Source organism: Cydia strobilella, chromosome 16 (genome assembly GCF_947568885.1).
Source record: "Cydia strobilella chromosome 16, ilCydStro3.1, whole genome shotgun sequence".
Taxonomy (NCBI): domain Eukaryota; kingdom Metazoa; phylum Arthropoda; class Insecta; order Lepidoptera; family Tortricidae; genus Cydia; species Cydia strobilella.
This window is the reverse complement of record NC_086056.1, coordinates 4536240-4557455: the sequence shown is the minus strand read 5'-3', so window position 1 is coordinate 4557455 and position 21216 is coordinate 4536240. Positions and strand designations below refer to the sequence as shown.

General features: G+C 36.0%; 1 protein-coding gene across 2 annotated transcripts in view; it reads left to right on the top strand.

The window, feature by feature from the left end:
• Positions 1-21216, top strand: part of LOC134748345 (unc-112-related protein-like) — a 63237-nt gene that overhangs the window by 29892 nt on the left and 12129 nt on the right. For both annotated transcript variants that reach the window (XM_063683118.1, XM_063683119.1), the window contains exons 2-3: positions 19409-19640; positions 20437-20666. In XM_063683118.1, the coding sequence (XP_063539188.1) occupies positions 19409-19640; positions 20437-20666 (462 nt within the window). The remainder of the gene's footprint in view (positions 1-19408; positions 19641-20436; positions 20667-21216) is intronic.

Genomic DNA, 21216 nt, shown 5'->3' with positions numbered 1-21216 from the left:
TATTTCTGTAGCCGCTATAACAACAAATACTAAAAACAAAATAAAATAAACATTTAAGTGGGGCTCCCATACAACAAACATTTGCGTAATGTTACGGAAACCTTCGTGCGCAAGTCCGACTCGCACTTGGCCGGCTTTTTATATGTATTAAAAGAGCGTTAGGTATGCGACACTCCAAAATAGCTTTTACTGCGAATGCTCCTTGTTCCCAGTCGTGAGAAAGAATGCCGTCGACGTGTATAGAAGAGATTAGATTGCTTTATCTTCGCTGCTTTCTAGCCTCGAGTTATAAATATGTATACATTCGCTCGTCTTAATCCAACGAGGTAAGGTGCAAAATTGTATAGATGTTTGTGATATTGATTGCATTCATCGCCTGACAAACATTTGCTTAGCGGGGATTTCTTGTTAAGCATCGTGTCATGTGTTAGGTTACACAATACCTAGTGCAATATTTGCAACCGAAAGAGCCCTGGGTCCTGGGTACTATAACATGCAATAAGATATTAGCAGGCATTGGATTTTGGGGGGCAAAATTAAATGACAGGGTGTTCCTATAATTCATATATCGATATTCGGTGGTAAGTACAATTTAAATGATCTGTGGACTTAAGACTATATAGCATATAGATTGAAGGCAAAAGTGAGAAAAACAGCTTTGTTTTGCAAAATTAAATATTTAAGGCTGCCATATTACTTAACTATGGCTCCCCTATAAATATTTTTGATGCTCTGCTACTGTTGTACAATGTACCTATCTATAGTCTGTCAAGCCATTTCCGTCAGTAGAAAAAACAGGCAAATTTAAAAAATGTAGACGCTAAGGGTTAGCGAAGGGTTAACGTCCCATAGAAAATATGAATTTCGCGCCTTTTTCTACTGACAAATTTGTTTGACCGGCTATAGTATGTATGGAACCAAATATTTAAAAAAATTTGGGCATACCTTTTGCTTTATAAGATTAAAATCTGATTTAAAAACCAACCTCCAACCTTTGCTTCATTTAGATTTTAGACACATGTAGGGCACGAAGTTTCACTTGTAATTATTTAGCCAGACATTGCTAATAGCCCGAACAGATAGCGCCTCGCTAATTGTTCTACGATCGTTAATTATACTTCCTAATTTAAACTGTCCTAACACCATACAAAAACCTATGCACTTATGGCGTTTTACTACGTATTTGCATTCTCATTCCGTGACCTAAATGTCTCGAGTCTATTTTACTTTTCACGCCAATATACTGCTTATTGCTAGCATTGTATGTTCTAGAATTGTGTAAAGCGTTTACGAGGTCTTGCTTTGGCCGTTAGATACGAAATTTATGCTATTTTGTATTCCAAATATACGTATTTGTCCGTAGCCTTTAAACTACCCAATGCCAACCCTTTCGCACCTATTTACTTAAATAAAATATTGAGTAGCCTTCAAAATATCACGGTTATCTGCCTCATCGTTATCCATTTCTTCCAACTCATTAAATTATCGGTGGAACAATTTCCAAGGTACTTATTTAATTTTTAATTTTTAATAGTTCCTGGATCCTGGACCTTCTTTTGGAATCAGAATCAAAATTATTCATTGCATAATCTGTGTGTTGACACTTGACAGTCTGATCATGATGCTTACCTAATACTTTTATAAGGCCAGTGTAAGTTTTTTTTAGTTTTAGGTTCACTCTCTTCCTTCCTTTTTTCTCCTATAATATTTTTATAGTCTTTCCTTTTCTATTTTCTTACTACGGTCTTTACGGTCTATGTTTTTAAAAAGGCTCCTCTTCTCTTTTATCTATAGTTTCCATATGTTGTAACCATGTTGAAACTTAACGTATATAATATTACCCAACAGTTTAGCGTTTCAATAAGTTTAATGATTTTAATGAACAATTCGCTTTTTGCAAAATAATTCCACACAATATTCAACATGCAATTTTTCACATTTCAACCGTAAACAAAACTGACGTAATGTTTGACCTTGTCGCCATTTTAATAATTTCACCGAACATTATCCTTCCTTGTTATGGTTATTGTTGCCTACAGTGTAACTATTTATTATTGTGGTTAATTCAGAATTTTAAGTAATATTAATGAAATAAGGGAACAGTTTTGAAAGCAAACGACACTACATAATTAGTTTTAATTTAGGATTAGTTATTTTATTTAATTTAAAATGTAAATGTAATTGTATATGGAATTTTTATTCTGAAATAAATTAATTGAATTGAATAATAGGTATAAAACGTAGCGAATGCCCTTGTAATATGTTTACAGTTTAAAACGCATTACTTGGCATGGCACTACATGACCACTGTTCTTGTTGTATCTTCATGAAATATAAGGTTTGCAGACTCATTATTTGTATTTGTAGCTATACAAATAATGAGTCTGCAAACCTTATGTAATGCTACAAATTTCAAATTCGAAATATCTATCCGAATATTTTACTAGATAAGAGTTTTTAGCTAAGTCCTCTTAAGAGCAGCAAAAACACGCAAATCATTGCTCGAAGAAAATGAAACCCAATATATTTTATTAAACAACCAACAGTTTCTATGTTCCACATAGTTTGACAATTTTCGAATCTTATTGCAAAGACATAGGGTTCACCTTACGTCAGTTGTTGTTAACTTGTTAGTATAAAACACGCGTTCATAATTCCCCATGACAAGGCAACAACGTAACCACTAATACCACTTTCACTGCTCGCCCACTAGCTAAAGCGATATGCTAATCTTGGATGACACTAGAAACAGATATGTTATCTTTGACCATATAAGATTGTTTGTAATTGATGGTTTCTAACCTTTCTTTTTCTGTTTTAGGTAAAGGTGAGCTGACAAGAATAATGTTGCTACTTTGTAGTGTGGCGGTGAGTAAGGTTGCCAAAGGAAGTTATTGGTTGATCATTCCCATTTTTTTTTTAAAGTTTAGATGTCAAGTCAATATCACACTACTATATAAATGGAAAAGGAACACTATCTGTAGTTTACCATTTCATTGCAAACTACCGAACTGATTTTACTACGATTTGAGGGAAGGCACACCGAATCCCATTTGGGCAGGCAAAGCTACTAAATTAATTTTTAAAGGGATGGTCACAAGTATCAGATTCCCTTGGAGTTGCAAGTAGGGTTTGCACGACGGATCCGAAATGTATGGGAAGATCCGCGGCGCCTGATCCGGATAATTTCATACATTTCGGATCCGGATTGCAAACCCTATTAGTTGCAAGCATCTATTAATTATTAATTTGCATGTCCTATTATTATCAGACAGTACGTACGTTTGCCCTCCATTGTGGTATAAAAAAAAAGAAAATAGAAGCGGGCAACGTACATGTAGAATTGGAATTCGTTGATAAGCGTAAAATGGTTAATAATCTTAATTGCTTCAGCCATTAAGTAATTAAGTTTAGTTTTGATTGCATCCGAGCGTTAACATGAAACGTCATAATTAATTATAAACACAATAACACACGATAAACATAAAAGCAATTTTGTTAAATACGACTTTATTTTAGAACTTTATCGTAGTAAGCAACGTGACATTTTTGTGACATTTTGAAGGTATTTGAAACTGGAACTATAGAAGCATATATAGCTACTAAAAACTTACAAAGACACCTCACATTTACGAGTAAATACTGTACTTCTACTAGGAAGGTACGAGTATAATAAGGTAAAACTCAAACATGTGGTTTGTCTGTATGAGGAGTATGAAGCAATCAGTTTAAGCATGAAATCACGCATTGGACATGCTATGATTGTATGCCATAGTAACGTTTTAATCAAATGTTGCGAACGTTCAAATTGTGTTCTGATATTTTGGTTTGTGAATGATATATAGTACCTATATGAGATGATAGGCTCGACATTTAGAAAGCGGCGACGCAGACAACAATGTGTCGTATATGGACATGACATTTTTAGTGGCATTTGAAATTCAGAATTCTCTTCATCTTTTTATTTATAATTCTGCCACTGCTTTTAGTTTTTATTCCTAAATACAGAAGAAAATGAAGAAAGGATAACCAAGTTGTTGAAGAAACGGTACAGAATACAGTAGAATAGAATAGAATGTTTTTTATTCGTAAAAACACAGACAATTTTTATATATCTAAAAATAACATAGTGAGAATAAAGTATCACGAAATGGCCTCATCTCAGCATGATGTTGCTGGCGACTTCCAGCAGTTCCAGCGCTGATCTTCCGATGAGAACATTAAGTGAGAAATAATCGCGGAAAATACGACGACGAAGTAGATACTTGAATCCTCAAGGCGGTAAAGTAGCTTGTAGTAAAACATTATCTAATCTTATATGTTGATCGGGGTACGCCTACTACAACCCGCCATTCAAGAATCTTTTCAATGAATGACTATTGTTGCCAATGCCGTGTCGTACGTCCTACGGACGTTTTATTCGATGCCGCCATTTTGTTGACTATCGTTTGTATCTTTATTATGTTATTATTGTGGAATCTGAAATATTAGGTTGGGTAATGTTCCTTGGGCTTACAAGCCAACCAACCACAGCTATGAACATGAAAAAAATGGACCATGAAGTTATAGGTTACCATGCATTGACTAGAGATAATGCTGAAGTTTTTGACCTAAAATTAGGTGCTAATACATGCTAATTTTAAAAACCGTGAACACGCTTGACAAGACAAGTCAATGATTAGACAGTTTCTGCAGTTCCATGAAACTATTAGAATATTCATCATTGAAGCCTAGTTCTAAAATATTCAGACATTTGCACAGATGGCGTAGATGCGTTGACATCGTAACGTTTCCTAACATCGCTTTAATGTTTACATTTCGTGTTTGCGTTACACATTAGTGTTACGTAGTCTGAGGGTCGTTTCGGCAGTTCAAAGGTATGCAAAGCTACCATAATGACAAGCTTCCTGTTATTTCAGATGACTTGTTAGCGTAACGAGTGACTAAAATAATTCCTAGCCTTTCAACATTCTCCACGTGTTCTTTTGTTTTAGTAAAATCATTCTTATTGTATAATTTCATAATCACTTATTGATAATGCAACTGTATTTTAAATACAAACTTCGATAAAGCGTTAATCTACGTTATCGAATTCTGTTAAAGCTGCAAACCATTCCACTTTGTCGTTCAATTTATTGATCAATTTGGCATGATCGTAATTGGAATGATCGTGGGCCGAACCGGATCGCATAACCCGTAGTCGAAATAGGCCGCTAGCACCGATTAAACCGATCCCAGTCGCTGTATAAAGTTGTATCTGCACCGCTACGTCGTCACACAACCTTCGCAAACGGCATTCAGTGGACAATCGGTCTTGAAGTCACAGCCATAAAACTCCATATTTATACACCGTCTCGAATAAGTAGTGCGATGTGCGATCATATCAAAGGGTACCGGAACGTTTTTCAACCCAAATGGCATCACTTTAAACTCGTATTTCCTTTGATCGTTATTTCGATGCGTTCTGAGATAAGTTAAATTTATTTGTACCATGATTACCGTTCGATTGTGTTGCATTTTATTGCTGTCGCTCTCCGATTTGTCATTTACTGCTTTACCAATATCATATTTATCTCGTTTCGTTATGGCGGACTACTTGTGCGATCGAAACTGTCAGACTGTGCATATTTCTACCAATATTATTGTCGCCTACGCGCTAAATACCGCGAAACCCACGTTTATTTCCGAATTCTCCAGTAACATCGGCTCCAGATGGAACACTGCCCCACCTAATTGTATTAGCCGATTTGAATTTACCGTCCGACTAGTTCCAATTCGAATTCATTTATGAACGCTTGTCAACGTGTCCCGAATTCTTTGATCTCAAACTATTTGAGGCAGCTGCCGACAGCGTAATTCCAATTGCATCATTTGACGATAGGTTTATTTATTTCCTTAATGTCCCTAACGAAGCACGGTAAGCTACCGTATAAATAGACAAGTTAGCCTTCATGACGGAAATCGCAGCTTATTGCCTTATAAGGAATATATTGGCTATTTTAATGATCATTGACGCAATGGATCATAGTGGAAGCTGATGACTAAGGGCTTATCTAAAAACAATGAGTAATATTAAATATAATGTTGCAGCTATAACCGCCACGTGATTTCAATATAATGAATAATGAGGATGATTGACGTACGTCGCATGTGCCTCGGCTGCAGAGTTAAGTAACACCTAATTATAATAGCAATACCACTTATGAATGCACAATAGCTTAATACTAGACGTCATAAATTAGATCTTGCTAGCCTTTGTATAAATACTATTGGCAATGTTGAGCCTGAATTGTTTGATTGCAGATTGCTAGTACACATTTAAGTTGAAAGGATATTGAACATTGAATTATGAAATCCGTTTAGTACTTTGGCATTTATGTCTTTGAATTATTACTGTTATCATTGCCAGAATAGAGAGACAGAGTGTGAAATGAAATATGTCCTTTTTTATCTGTAGTCACGTTTAGCCTTCGCTATTTTAAAGGTCAATAATGTCAAAATATATAATATATAATATATATATATATATATATATATATACCAAGTATGTACCAATAAGTATGTTTTAGGTAAATGATGCTCATCAAAAATTGAATTGGATTGGACCGTCCAAATAGTCGCATTTACGAGAACCGTTACAGACGGTGACGAAACAACGCATTAGAACAAGAATAGTAAAATGGAACGCATTAAATGTTAACTCTAGTTTTGTGTACACCCACGTCGGTTGTTTCGTCAATCAATCAAACCTTTCTTCGAACCAGATTGATTACGCTTGCCATTATAAAGGCAGGAAGCTAAGCATTTGCCACTGCAGTAAAGTCCTATGTACAGTTTGTACTGTATGATGTTATATTATTTTAGAATCGTGTGTACAATTAATTGTGTCTGATAGATGTGTCAATAGGAAATCAATTCATAGTTTTATAAAGTAATGACACTTAATAAACAAGAGCGGGAGTTATGATTGGTTGCACACTGAACAGTCTGCATTTAGTTTTTTGCGTACAGATGGAGGATATCTCAATCTCGGACAGTTTCTCGATATCAACATTATGATGATACAGAATAAAACAAAAATGTATTGCTCAATTTAGGTACATCACAAATCACAATGCACTTATGAATGTCAAAAACTACCACCGGTTTTAAGTCACACCACAGTCTCGAGAAGGTACTATGATGAAGTGTAGTGCTTGTTGTTGTGAAGTCAACCAAATGTACAAACTCTTTGAAATCTGACACCAACAGGCAATGCATTCAAGAATTTCGATTTAGCTCTTCCGTCTATTTTTACTATCGACTTTATCGCTTTCACATTTAGCGCTACTGACTCATTCCTAAATTGAACTAATTGTAATTTACAACCTATTTTTCGTTCTAATTATATCATCGGTGGCATCATTTCGCTTTTGCAGCTATTGCGTCTTGACCAGATGTAACTCTGTAGACAATTTTATAAATGTCCTATAGCTGCATTCAATTTTTCTATAGTTGATGTCCTTTACGATTTTTCGTATAGATTTTTTTATACTAGCTGTTGCCTGCGACTTCATCCGCGAGGAATTTTCTAACCCCCCTTAGAGGTTGAATGTTGCAAATCCCTTCTCAGTGGATGTTTACGTTACAAGTAACCTCCTATAAAAAAAAACGAGCATCTACATTTAGAAGTTTTGGCTGTGCATTGATTATAAGTCAGTCAGAACTTTCATGTACTAGGGTGACTGCTATAGTTATTGGCTACTACATAGTAATTGGCCACTCTTAACAATAAGACTTCTTTTGGCTTGTTTCTTTCTGTCACATTTATAATCGGGTCTATCGCGAATTTATTTTGTTACCTTTACTTTATTTACCGACGTTTCGACACAGGTTTCGCTAGTCGTACTGAACTAGTACTAGTTTGTTAGCTGTACTTTAAATGTTATATTGTTTCTTTCTGATTTGTTAGGAAAGGCCAATTACTATGTAGTGGCCAATAACTAGCAGTCACCCTACTCGATTTTACTGCACAAACTTCTGCAGAATCATTCTTCTGAACCCTTTTATTTCTAACTACCTTTATCATTTGCGGTATATGTAATTTGCTCAGCCAGCGATTGCCTAACATCGGCTCACTTCGATCAGGTGTTGCGCGGGCGACGGAAGCGGTGGGCGTCGCCTGCGCCTACGCTGCTACGCTTGTGTCACTACTTGATACTCATCACTGTTAAGACGATAGTCGCTGATGTGTTCTTGAGCGTCTCAGCGTCTCTGTACCCGCACCCCGCTCACTGCGATCGTACGTGAATTTCGTCCGCTGCACCACAATGAGGTTCAAAGAATAAGCTACAGCCCAGAGGCGCGCGGTTGGCGCTATACTCGTATTTGTGTATCTTTTGTAGATATTTTGTCGTTTGAGTATGAGTAGATAATGCGTTTAGTGGAGGTCGTAAATTATAATAAAAATATATTCCCTTATGCATTATACTTTACAAGCCTCAATTAGTTAATTTGTGTTTTATCTGGTTTCTTACAAATAATTACGTTTACGTAACGTTAGATTTTTTCCTTTCGCCTTAATTTATAGTTTCGCCAAAAAAATACGACAGGCCGTTTTGGTCTTTTTACTAAACGGCTTAATCAATTGTAAGGGTCATTATTTATAAATAGTTTTTATTTGGATTATGCCTACATTCATTTATGATTAGCTTATAGAAGAATATTGACTCTTACTTGTCACTGTTCGTTTTTATCATCAAGCACCACCAATCAATGGGAGATTACCCAATCACCCAACACAATTAAAAAAAATTAAACTTAAAAATAAATATCTACTCACAACGTAAATTGATAGCCTATATTAATCAATTAATTATTATTTTGTTAGGAATCGAACTTTATTAAAAACGTAAAAATGGCAATATGTCCGCGCATGTTAGAAAACTTTTATTTTTATATTTCAAATGAAGCTTTCTCAAACATAAGTTGAAATATTGTCATTATTTTCGTAATAATAGGCTGCAAAACACCGTGTTAAGCGCGTCAGAACCAAATCAACTTTCTGCAGTTATTTAGTCTTTGGCCACAATAACTCCAATTTCATTACACTTGGGCTCATCACAAGCATACAGATTACAAGGAAGGCACGGAGCGACGAGAGACACAACCTCCCCGTCCCAAAGCTAGCACACGACTGCCGGGCCGTTTTCGAGCTACATACGCACGAAATGTTGAATATTATTCGATTGCTTTTAAAAAAATGATTTTTTAACATTATGAAACGTTGCATTTGTAGTGCCTGTTATAACGTTTATTTTAGTTTAAAAATAACTTTAATCGAATAAACCGTTTAGGAGATATAAGCAAAGTTAGTCGCAAAACGGCCTGGCGTAATGTTCCTTTTATGGAGAATCTAAGTCACAGGGAAAAAGTCAAACGTTAGGAATGTTGTACATGAAATGTAGATTCATATATATATTTTATTTTATTATTTTTCATAATGTTTTGTCGAACCGTTAAGAAGATATATACTCTAGAAAGTAAGAGTTTACGGCCAAAAATAGCGACTAGCGCCTTAAATAATCTGCAACGGCTGGCCTATTATATAATCGTGTATAAATTTGCCAGTTTCTGATATCAATCGATATAATGAACACTGAAAATACGGTTAAGATGTAATAATTAATAAACAAGACTATTTCTGTTTTATATATTCTCTAACCTACTACCTATATTTTGTTACTGTTTTAACACTTGGTAATATATATCACCGAGAGTGTCAAATTTTGATAATAGCAGTGTATTAAATGTTAAACAGATAAGGATACTTTGTAACGTCAAATACTTGCAATATGACAAAAGCGTCATTAGAAAATGTTAAAATCGTAACCTACTTAAGTACGGCATCGGCAATCGAGTAAAAAAACTATACATAGTCTTACCTTTAAACCTTAAACACACTAAATTAATAAGTTGTGCTTATGGTTTGTGTTGTATTATATTTTATTTAAGTTTCAATCAAGTCTATTTATTCTCTATTAGTTATCTTAGTTCTTATGTCATTAATTTAGATGTCACGTCAGCTGTGATAAAATCATCATCCATGACATGAACAGATTAGAATAATGCTTATCGAGTTTTGATTGGCGTGCGTAATCTTTCAGATTATTAATGATATCAAATCATTAATGGATCAGTATGACAGCACTTTTAGCGAAGCTTCGTACTGACGATAAATTTCATGCTTTTAACTAACGAGTGTAACTGTATCTGAATTGACGGTTGCTGAGGCACTTAAGTGCATAATTTAAAGCCATTCGTGATTTATTATCATTGAAATCTTCCTACCATGGAACGTGATGGCAACACGTAGTTTACGACTCGGACACCATTAAACCCATTATGATCAGACGTTTCCAAGAAGTCGTTTAACCCGAAATTTATTGAATGACCCTCCGATTAAACCACAAGTCCCGCTGTCCCTGATTTATGATGTAATAATTGTCAAAACAGCAGTTTAAAATACACCACCTGCGACCACGACACATGTAACACATGTTTACCCAGGAGAGCAGGCTTGCTATTAATATGCATCAAACAGAGGCGCACGCTTCATACATTAACCAACAGTAGCGGTCTGTAGTAAACAAACAACGGAAGCAACTTCAGATTTGGACCCGAAGAAAGCTTTCGACTGCGTGAAGTATGAACTTTATGTACAAATCTTAAGGTTCAGTTTCTGACTATTACTTCAAACAAGCGTATCATTAGGCGTGAGATGAATATGGTTGCTATCGTAATCTGAAAGCGGATCTCGGCTTGTGAATACACGAGATCAAAGTTGTGCCGCAGGGTACGCCCTTTCGTCCACTACTGTTCCTACTGATTGACCTACATTAATAGATATGGCGGTTATTATCTGATGAATAGATGCTTTTCCACATTTCAATACCTTATATTGATTTAATGTTATACAGTATGATACGATAGTAAATTATTGCGGAGAACTAGAACTTGTTAAACTAAACATTGCGATAGTTCAACGTGTCTGCTTATTTGCCCCTGTTTGTTTTACGAGTCGCCTCTTGGAAATTTATTTACTATTACTAAAGATAACGGTTAGTTTAATTACCTTGCCTGTTTTATATTTACCATGCATACTGTTTATGTAAACTCTGCTACTCGCGGGGCCGTAGGCAAACTGCGACTACGTGATGTGCACTACTATTATTTCAAAATATCAATTTGTTTATTCTGAAAGATTGGTCTTTAACCTCGTAATCCAAGCGTTTAATACGTTCGTTTGTCAGAATTTGTATACGCAAATTAGGATTTGGGTATCTTCTTTTCTAAGTTTTAATTAAGTACTTAAAAGGTTTAAATCTCACTGAATTCTGACAGCTCTAGTAAGAAACGGTATAAGTTTCTTACAGGTTGTAAATAACGTTTAATCTGTATGCGTTTATTGACATTGATCCGATTTATCGTCAGTTTGTGACCGTTATCGGTAAAACTTAACGACCAAATTACATCATTTACGATCTTAGGGGACATTGTAGCTTCAACGTTTCCTGTTGCACTAGGTTCGGTTCGAACTGGGTCATTGCGTGTCCCGCAGCACTAAAAACAATTTAACCAATTCCCTTGCTTGGGGTCAATATACGTAATGATGCTCCAGTTCCGTTGATGAGTATACGATTTTGATTGACGCGCTCAACGATGTGTGCAATGTCATTTATTATGATCACGGTTCGTTTGAGCTCCTCGTATTCTTTAAACATCTTAACTGAGATAGGATAAATTTGGTTTTTATTTCGTAACGTCTCTCTCGCAGAAAACTATTGTCTAACGATGATTTGATAGCCGAATGAATGAATGCCGAATTTAGCGTGGGGTGGCTTCTTGTGTTTCGCATTACTTTTGTTAGTCTTACATTTTATATCAGATGACAGATCTTGACGCATATTTCCAGCTTTAGTTATCTTTTTTCAGCTTAAATGAAATCCTTTGATGTTACATTATCAGATTAATTTAAATCTTCGTTTAATTTGCATCACTCCATCCCATTTGAAACGGTTTTGATGAGCGCAACCACAGATCAATTTGCGAGCCAGGTCGAGCAATAAATTCACCAGATGGCCTACATTTATAATTAATCAGAACACAGCCAGTTAATATATTCATTGAATTATAACAGATACGATGCTATATCGAAGACGTTTAATATTGAAACAAATTTCATGACTTGGATTTATCAGTTCTATAAATATTTGAGCTATACAATAAACAGTTTTATCTACAATTGCTACTTGTAACCCTGGTACGAGTACGACACGATAATCGGTCGATTTCTTATTCGTTGCAGTTAAGCTGAGTATAGACTGGCGAGCGTATCGCTCGGACAGGAAAGGTTGCACGTGTAAGTCTAATACATTTACGACTATACCAACCTACATCCTCGTATCTTTCAGCATTGTGTCAATGTCAACTCATAGTTTACTATTTTAACTTAGTTTTTATTTCTACTTACGGGATTTCTCCACAGCATGTGGTCCATAGTATATCTGTTTGTGAATACCGCATTCTTCCTTCAGCAGTATTCTTTTAAGTTTCAAATATATGAATTGTTTTAATACATTTTATTTCGTTTATAAAGTCAAATAAATTTACTGTTCACGATGGGTTGTTTTAAGAGGCCGGTGTCGATTTTAGTCGCAAAAATGTAAAATTGATAGATTTAGTCCGTGAAATTTTACACCTTTTGTTACCTAATTGAAACAATAAGTACTGGTTTCTATTAGCACGTCTTCTTATCTTACCTTTTATCAGATCAGTTTTTTGAAAACAGACTCACTAAATTAGTAATGTTTGCTTTTCTGATGGACGTTTAGGTAAACGCGCGTAAAGCACTGATTTTGTCGCTCTTATTTGTAAATTTCGTAAAGTTTGGACTGCTAAACATGGTAATTTTGTATTACACATATCCTGTACGTGACGTTTATCAGACTACATTTTTATTATTATGACTTTGAAGTAGTGTAAATGAAAGTTAGACGAAATCAATTTTCTCCAGAAATTACTTCAAAACAAGTGACAATTTCTCTGAAAATCGACTAAATTTTAACGTAATTTTGATACTTAAACAATCTACAACATTTGCTGAAACTATACTTATACATCAATTTGTATAATTTACCACCATGATTTTTTGATGAATTTTTAAAAACTGCCCCTTCTCTTCATGCATTACCGGTGACGCACGCTCGCGACCTCATTATTAAAAGGCAAGATGAGAAGACGTGCTAATAGAAATCAATACTTGTTATTTAGATATAACGTAACAAAACGTGTATAATTTCAACGACTAAATCTATCAATTTTACATTTTTGCTCCAAAATCGACTACGGCCTCTTAACGTTTTAATAAAATTACTCTGTTATTTCCACCCACACCAATTTATAGAAAAAGGAAATTTAAAAATGCTGATTCAATTGTTTCTAGCATTGATGGTGTAAATATTTTACAACCTTCTTGACTTTTTATCTGTTACAATACTTACAATGTTTCTGCAATAACAATACTCGAATTAAAAACACGACAAGAATTACAAGCAAATACAGCCTAATCGCGTCTCTACGTTCCGCACGCTGCGTTGGCTCTTACACATCTCCACCCAGCATTAAAAACAACTTAATCAGTTGTCTACACCCGGTTGCATCCCGTCGCTATCTGAGCCGTGACTTAATGTTATTTTAGACAGTTATAGTATTACCACCTGTCCGAATGGGGCCCATTACTACTTCTAATTATTATAATTTATTATATTAGTTACTCAATCGTCCGGAGCTAATTTTGTACTTATGACAGCTTTGATGTTGACGTTTGGAAATACTTCAAAGTCATAAGGATCTCGTAGATATCGAACTGTGTGTTAAGTAATCGTGTTTTAAGTCACCTTTCGGTTATCTTGACGCTGGTCTTCCGTGGAGATCTGTCTCGTCCATCGCGAGATCGCGTCAGTACTCAAACTTAACTAACATTGGTTAGCTGACATCGAGATCAGAATAGGGATATTACAACACTGCTTGCTTACACAGCTTGTTAGCTTAGATAAAATGAGTCCAATTATGTTGAAACATTATCACACCTTTCGGCGCCTTATTACGAAACGAGAGTGATTTCAATATGTAAGTGAAAATAAGTTGCTAAACCGCTTGGGTTGAATCAAATTAAAATCCTTATTTAAAATCTCAAGGTCGTGTTTCTGCTAGAAAATTTAGACCCCTGCTGGGACTCCATGGGGTCAAATCCTAGTGTGGAGGTTAATTTTTAAACCATAACTCAGAAACGGTGTAACTGATCATGTTCAAAACAATTTTTGTTATACATGTATGATTTAAATGATACCTTTAACTACCCAGAAGTAAACGTACTCTTGGTGTGCTAGTACTAGCTCTTATCTAATACTATTAGGAACACGCTTCTAAATGTAAACACATCCCGTTTTCTCATTTACATGATAAAACTAAGCTTCCAACAAAGGAGTTTTCAAGTCAAGAACAAGAAACCGCCATACGTGATCCGTGTGGCAAAATCTCTGAACACGGGACTACTGCAGAACATACTATGTTACTTATCTCATATGTAGTTGTAGACGTTTTTCTGTTTAGCTAGTGAAGCAGATTCAATAATACTGTAGTGTAGGAGATACGTCACGAGAGATATATTGAGACTTGTGAGGTACATACCTAGATGGAGGAAGTTCCTTTTACTATTGGCGCTTCGATTCGATCTGAATCGCATAGTAGGATTCAAACGCATCTATCGGGTATTGGAAGATTGGGACCCACGGGACACCACGGGTGGTGCAGGATAAGGGTGTACAGGAAAAGAGATGACTTGGATGATTTCAATAGGCAAACGAGAGAGTCGAGTGGAGGGGCACTAATTATAACAGTTATAACGTTTTTGTTCGTCTTGTACACCAGTTCGTTTTCAACATCTGCATTATAAATTAAATCGTAATGTTCGTTATCGTAATCGTACTTTTATACATGTTAATGATATACATTCAAATTATTAGAAGAAAAGCGACGGCTAAAAATAATGAGAATAAAAATGTAGGAATTTCGTTTAAAAATCTTATTAGTCTTATTACCCACTTCCATTTTGCATTAGTAATTATAGTACCTGTCGGACAACGCCAAATTTGTAGTTGCACATGAGAACTTTCTGTTCTGTTCTCTGTATTCTTTTATTGTCTTACCAAAAAATGATGAAATTTTGTAAGGATCTTGGGAATCTGTTCAGGACTATCCCTCCCAAGTTTGACGATTCTTCGTCAACACCATAAAAAGAAGATAGATATAAATAGATATAAAATATATACGAGTATATACATAGAAAAAAGAAAATTCCCATGTCCAACCACAAGTATGGCATCGTTCCACAGTCCGACTGTACGTCAAAATCAACAGTACTGGCGTATCTGTCTATTGCATTATTTAATCCGCGCCAGCCGGACCAAACGCGTCTATCGCGTATCGAGACAAACATGGTCAGTGTGCGCGGACGCCGATCTCCATTTCAAAAGTAAAACGACGTAAGTGACTAGTTTTTTGTGCGTAAAGGGTGTCGTTTAGAATAAGGAATGCGGACATTGTTACCGCTACGGTGTCGTTTGAGGTAATGACGAATACATTATGCAGGTAGATTTGAGCTTCTGCGTAAAATGTTGGTTTGGTTTTGTGGAAAAGGATTCTAGACGAAGTTAGTGTTATGGGTTCACATAAATCTGTTTATGTCCAATAGATCTAACTCTGAGATAGATATTGATCATTACTTAAATGGGGTTGTGGAACACTCCCATAAAGATCTAAGTATTTTTAGTATTTTTACCATGAAATTATACTTTTTACAATGACATTGGGTATAGAGGATGTAGTGATGGCTACGGCCTAATAACGATACCTACAATACATTGATTAACAAGTGTTGAGTTTAAATTTAAGTATGTATTTCATTTACTTACTTTCTCATATGTCCTTTCTATTGCTAACGGGTTGGCTTATGTATTAGGTATAAGTAACTTTTGTACTTCGCTATTGGCTTATTATTTCAGTTTCATTTCTAAAGCTAAATCTTAATTTAAAAGATGAGAAGCCTATAATATAGGCTGTAAGTAGGTATATTATAATACCAGCTTGTCTCTTAGTACTAATCCATTTTCAGATTTAAATGTATTGCCTAAATATCGGCACATTCGTGTTCATGCGTTTTGAAATTTAACTCACTGCAGTAAAGTTCAAAATCGTATATATATGTGAAATTATTTTGTAACAAGTACTCTGAATTATTACTGAAGCTCCGTATTGTTCGTGAGTCATCTCGCTTGAGGAAACTGGAATCGATGACGTCACGGGGCGAAGATGTTTTCAGAAGTGCAGTAATGACCTGATGATGACATTGAAAATTGAAATCATCTGCGTAAATACGACCGAGGCTCAGCAGGAGATATACATGATCAATAAAATTGCAACTTTTTGCGTTATACTTAGTGCGTTTATAAAACACTTAACCAATTCCCATTACCTCTCATTATTCAACGGTTCACCACCTATATAATATTCCATGCAAATGAGGCAAATTTTACCAGTTTCATTGCTTTTAACTTATCTGCCTCAGCGACCAATTTCCCATCCATCTCTATAAGATTAATATGAACGCGCCTGAGTTGCACTACGCTAGTCACTTAAACGTCATCAATTTTATGTCCATTTGTTTGTTGAATGACGGCTATGTCAGCAGCCATTAAACTTTTACATATTTTATGGCTGTGTCACACGTTTAGAGTGCGTTGACATGATTTTAAGGCTACTTGGGATTTCTGGGAATGGTACTAACAAGATTTTAAAACATTGTAAGTGTACTTGTCAAAACAACATGTAGGTACTTACTCTTTTACTATGTATTTTATACTACGGTGGCAAACAAGCATATACGGCCCGCCTGATGATAAGCAGTCTCCGTAAAACCATATGGACGCCTGAAACTCCAGAGGTGTTGCCGACCCTAATACTCTGAACCCTCGTATGTATTTGTATGTATTTCGAAAAGGTAATACGAAAGAAAAAATGGCCAAGGCCTCCTATGCTCGGGGTTAGGATTAAACCAGTTTTCTGCATAACCACTATTAGCCCACCAGATCATCCGGGTCACTAGTCTGACTTCTTAAAAATCACAATCAAAAATATTTATGACGATAATGGACGACTGCACTTCCATACAAACGTGGTCACCATTTCCCTCTCTGGGACGTCATAAATATTTTTGATTATATTATTTAAGAACTCACACTAGTGACCAGGATTATCCGGTGGGCTAATAGTGGTTATGGCGTCTTCTGCGAATGCAGAAGACTGGTTCAATTCCAACTTCTTAACTTCTAATCTACTTCAAAACTTATGAATTTTTGGCTGAACTTTCATTTTTGGTACAAGCTATTGCTGACAGTACTTTTCTTTCCACAGGCAACTGACAATTCTAGAAAACCCAAACACAATTAGGCTTCGTTGTTTTATCACAGAGTTCCTATGGCCACCTGTCTCCATCATCAGATCAGCTCGATGGTACCATAATAAAAAAAGAGGTTTCCGATTACATTATACTCGCTGATCATTAGTCATTTTGTTAAAAAACCTTTCGATCGCAGATAAAAACTAAACTAGTTGCAGTCAGATTTATTCCGATGAGTCATGTTATACTACGATGGTATAAGTAATTAAATGTTACCGTTCGATTGGTCTGTTAAATCCAGAAAGTCCTATGTATGATGGCGGTCGGTCCATACAAAAGTTACAAAACGTCTATTTAGTATTGCCACTGCTTCTTCCTTGAAATTTCAGAATTAAACTTACAATATGCTTAAAAATTTTAGTTGCCCCAGTAATTTGCATTATTTCGAATTAGTATATATAATATACAGCGTATACTGAATTTATAAATCATTCAAAATATTTTTGGGTCTGAATGTCGCATACTTTCGAAAATCAGCCATAATTCCATAACTTTAGTCCAATTTTGCAATTACCCGACAGATTGAAGTATTCAGTATACATAAATCTTAAATGTTCTTTCGAAAGTTTCTTTTGCATAGTTTTGTTCAAACAACATTTTTAACACAGCGGCATAGTAAGTCTTTCAATACCTATTGATAATGTAAAAATAATTGAAATAGTTTAAATTTTAGACATGAAAACAGACAATAATCAAGATTCGAAATAGAAAATTTTGTGTAGACGGATCGCAATCTCACTTTCTCTTAAGCCCTTATGTCACTACAAACAGTATACCCTCAAGGCGCGTGAGTCATGAACCAACGGAAGCTCACGACTATCCCATCCATACCAAAAAGTCTTAACCGTCAATAATTACTTAGCAAAAAATTACCTTTTAAGCATAAGAGCGTATCCGAGACAACCAGCGTCACTCGACCTCTGGCAATAAACCTGGTTCTATCTTCATAACGGATCAGTATATACTAGCTTCATCGTATAGTATGACGTCATGGGGTGACTGATCGCGAGATGACTTAGCGAAGAAGGATGGAAGTTTCGTGCTTTTCTTATTGTGATTTTCTTTTTTTTATTGTTTTAACGATTTGTTGGGTCGGATATTACGTCGATTGTCACGTGTTTTATAATATTCCACTAATGATAAGCGGGAAAATTTGTAAGGATATTTTAATGATAAACGTTGCTATTTATGTACCCAAAAACTATTAATCGAATTTACTCAGAATTAACATTCAGGATATTTTCAGGAGAAATGTGGATGATTTGCTTTCAATAGAAGTGCGATTAGCATAACGTATTTCAAGTTCGCAGGATAAAACTAGTATAAATATAAGTTTTTAGATTAGGAATAACGATAATGTGCTTGCTAACGCACTGACTCAGCAGGATATGATTTCATTTACATGTGTAAATTGATATACTATGTAACCACTTGTAACTGCTTTGAACGGTAATAAAATATAACGAGACCTTGATCATCGAAAGTAAACATGGTGCGATTCATACAAATATTGAAATAAATAAATAAATAAATAATTATTTTGGGACACTCAATTTAATCCCTGAACAAATAATCTTAGTTTGTACCAGATGTTGATACGAGTATGCTTTAGCTCTGGATAAAAAGAACACTCAGGACAAAATTGTTGTCGCTGGGTTACGAATGTTACGATCCCAGGACTAATGTTTAAGATGTAGGCAGCTTAAAATATGTCCGCCGACGTTATCTTATTTCTGTTTCTTGATGTAGCCATAAATTCCTCTAAGATGTAAATGAAAACACGACGGACAAGAGCATTCCGAACCTTTCCAGAAGTATAATATTTAACGTTTTCTTTTCTTCTTTCCAGAGTTCAAGAAAGACTGGTCCGACCACGCCCTCTGGTGGCCAACCCGCAACAAATGGCTCTCCAAACCCCGTCAGACCCTCGACCAATGCGGTGTCCACGCCGACGCATGCCTACACTTCACACCTATGCACAAACCGTTGAGGATCCAACTGCCGGACTTGAGATACCTCGACTGCAAGATAGACTTCTCTATTGACACGTTCAGCGCGGTGGTACAACTTTGCAAGAGTCTTGGTGAGTACCGATGAGAACGCCGTTGAATCTACATATACTGAGAATCCAGCTGCCAGACTTGTGCGGTGGTTTCACTTCGCAAGTCTTGGAGAAATTTAGGAGCTTCTGTAGCATCTGTTGCTTCATCAACCCTTTATCATAACATTCATAACTCATTTGGAATTACTGTAAACTTTTCAATAACAATAACGAGTGCTGATTAAGACGCAAGTCCTCCTCTCCTCCATCCTTTAGCTCCATCTCATATGGGGGTTTTCAGTAAAAATGGTACCATTTACTTTTTTTTTTAAACATCAACTTTTGGGTTATTTAGACTAAGAATCACGAGTACTATTGAATGAGACAAAGAAAAAAAGTGTCCCCAGTTTTTCATACAAATTTTGGGTACCAGTTTTTTAACGGTCCAAACAACAAAATATGTATAGGAAAATGCGTTACAAAACTGACATGTTTTTTGGGACATTTTTTTCCTATTAAAATCGATAGTCCTCGTGATTCTGAGTAGAAATAACCCAAAAGTTGATGGATTTTCGAAAAAAAGTAAATAGTACACATAAGTGAAAATGCCCATTATACCTTAAGCAACTTAACGTCCAATTGAAGCTTGATAGCTCTGTTTGAAAGGTTAAGCAGATAGGGATCCCGGCACTTATTCTGGTCTTGCAACTACGTGCAAATTGGTGTTCAGGGTTGTGCGGATTTAGAATTCGGATTTAGTCAGGTCATCTTGTTGCACGGCGAACACAAGCTAATTGCCACCTATGACACAAAAATAATCATCCTCAAATCTTTCCAGGTATCCGGCACCCAGAAGAACTATCCCTCTGTTATCCACTGGAGCAGTCCCACCTCAAACAGAACTACCAGAACCTGAAAGAGGCGAAGCGACTCCGGCCGTCGGCACCTCCGGATACGAACACGTTCATCGCCGCTACCAGAGGATCGTCTAACAGCTTGGACAGGTCTAACGGGTGTCCGGCCACGCCTCCACCGCCGAGGTCACAGTCGGCTACACCTGTAGCATCGGTAAGGACATCTTTTTCATACAAGTCTTACTTACATCGCCAATTTACTCATGGGAGCCTGGGGTCCAGGCTCCCATGAGCCGTGGCAAAATGCCGGGCCAACGCGAGGAAGATGACAAGTCTTACTTACATAACTATGAACGGAGGGATAGAAGTAGGGAGCACGGATTTCCACTTGATATGATCCTGGATCTGGATCTCTTTCACTTCCTTTATTTATTTATAATATTCCTCATACATGCTAGTCTGTCTAGGGTGCCTTTGACGCGACGTTTCTTCAGTATTAATCTTGTAACAAAGTTGAGTGTACAGCTATTAGTTTCATGAGTACTTAGTTGGCCGCTTTAGGGTCCGAGTTATGTCGGTTGTTTAAATCTCTGCATCAATCTATATTTACTTGATCCATTTAGTTTTCACTATATATTTCACTCCTAAGATTATTGTCCGTTTCGGTCATTTTTACATTTTTACCCACTTGATGAAGCTATGCCCAATTTCTAATCCAAGAAAAATCGCCCAGTTCATTTTTAAACGTTCTGCTGCTAACACCA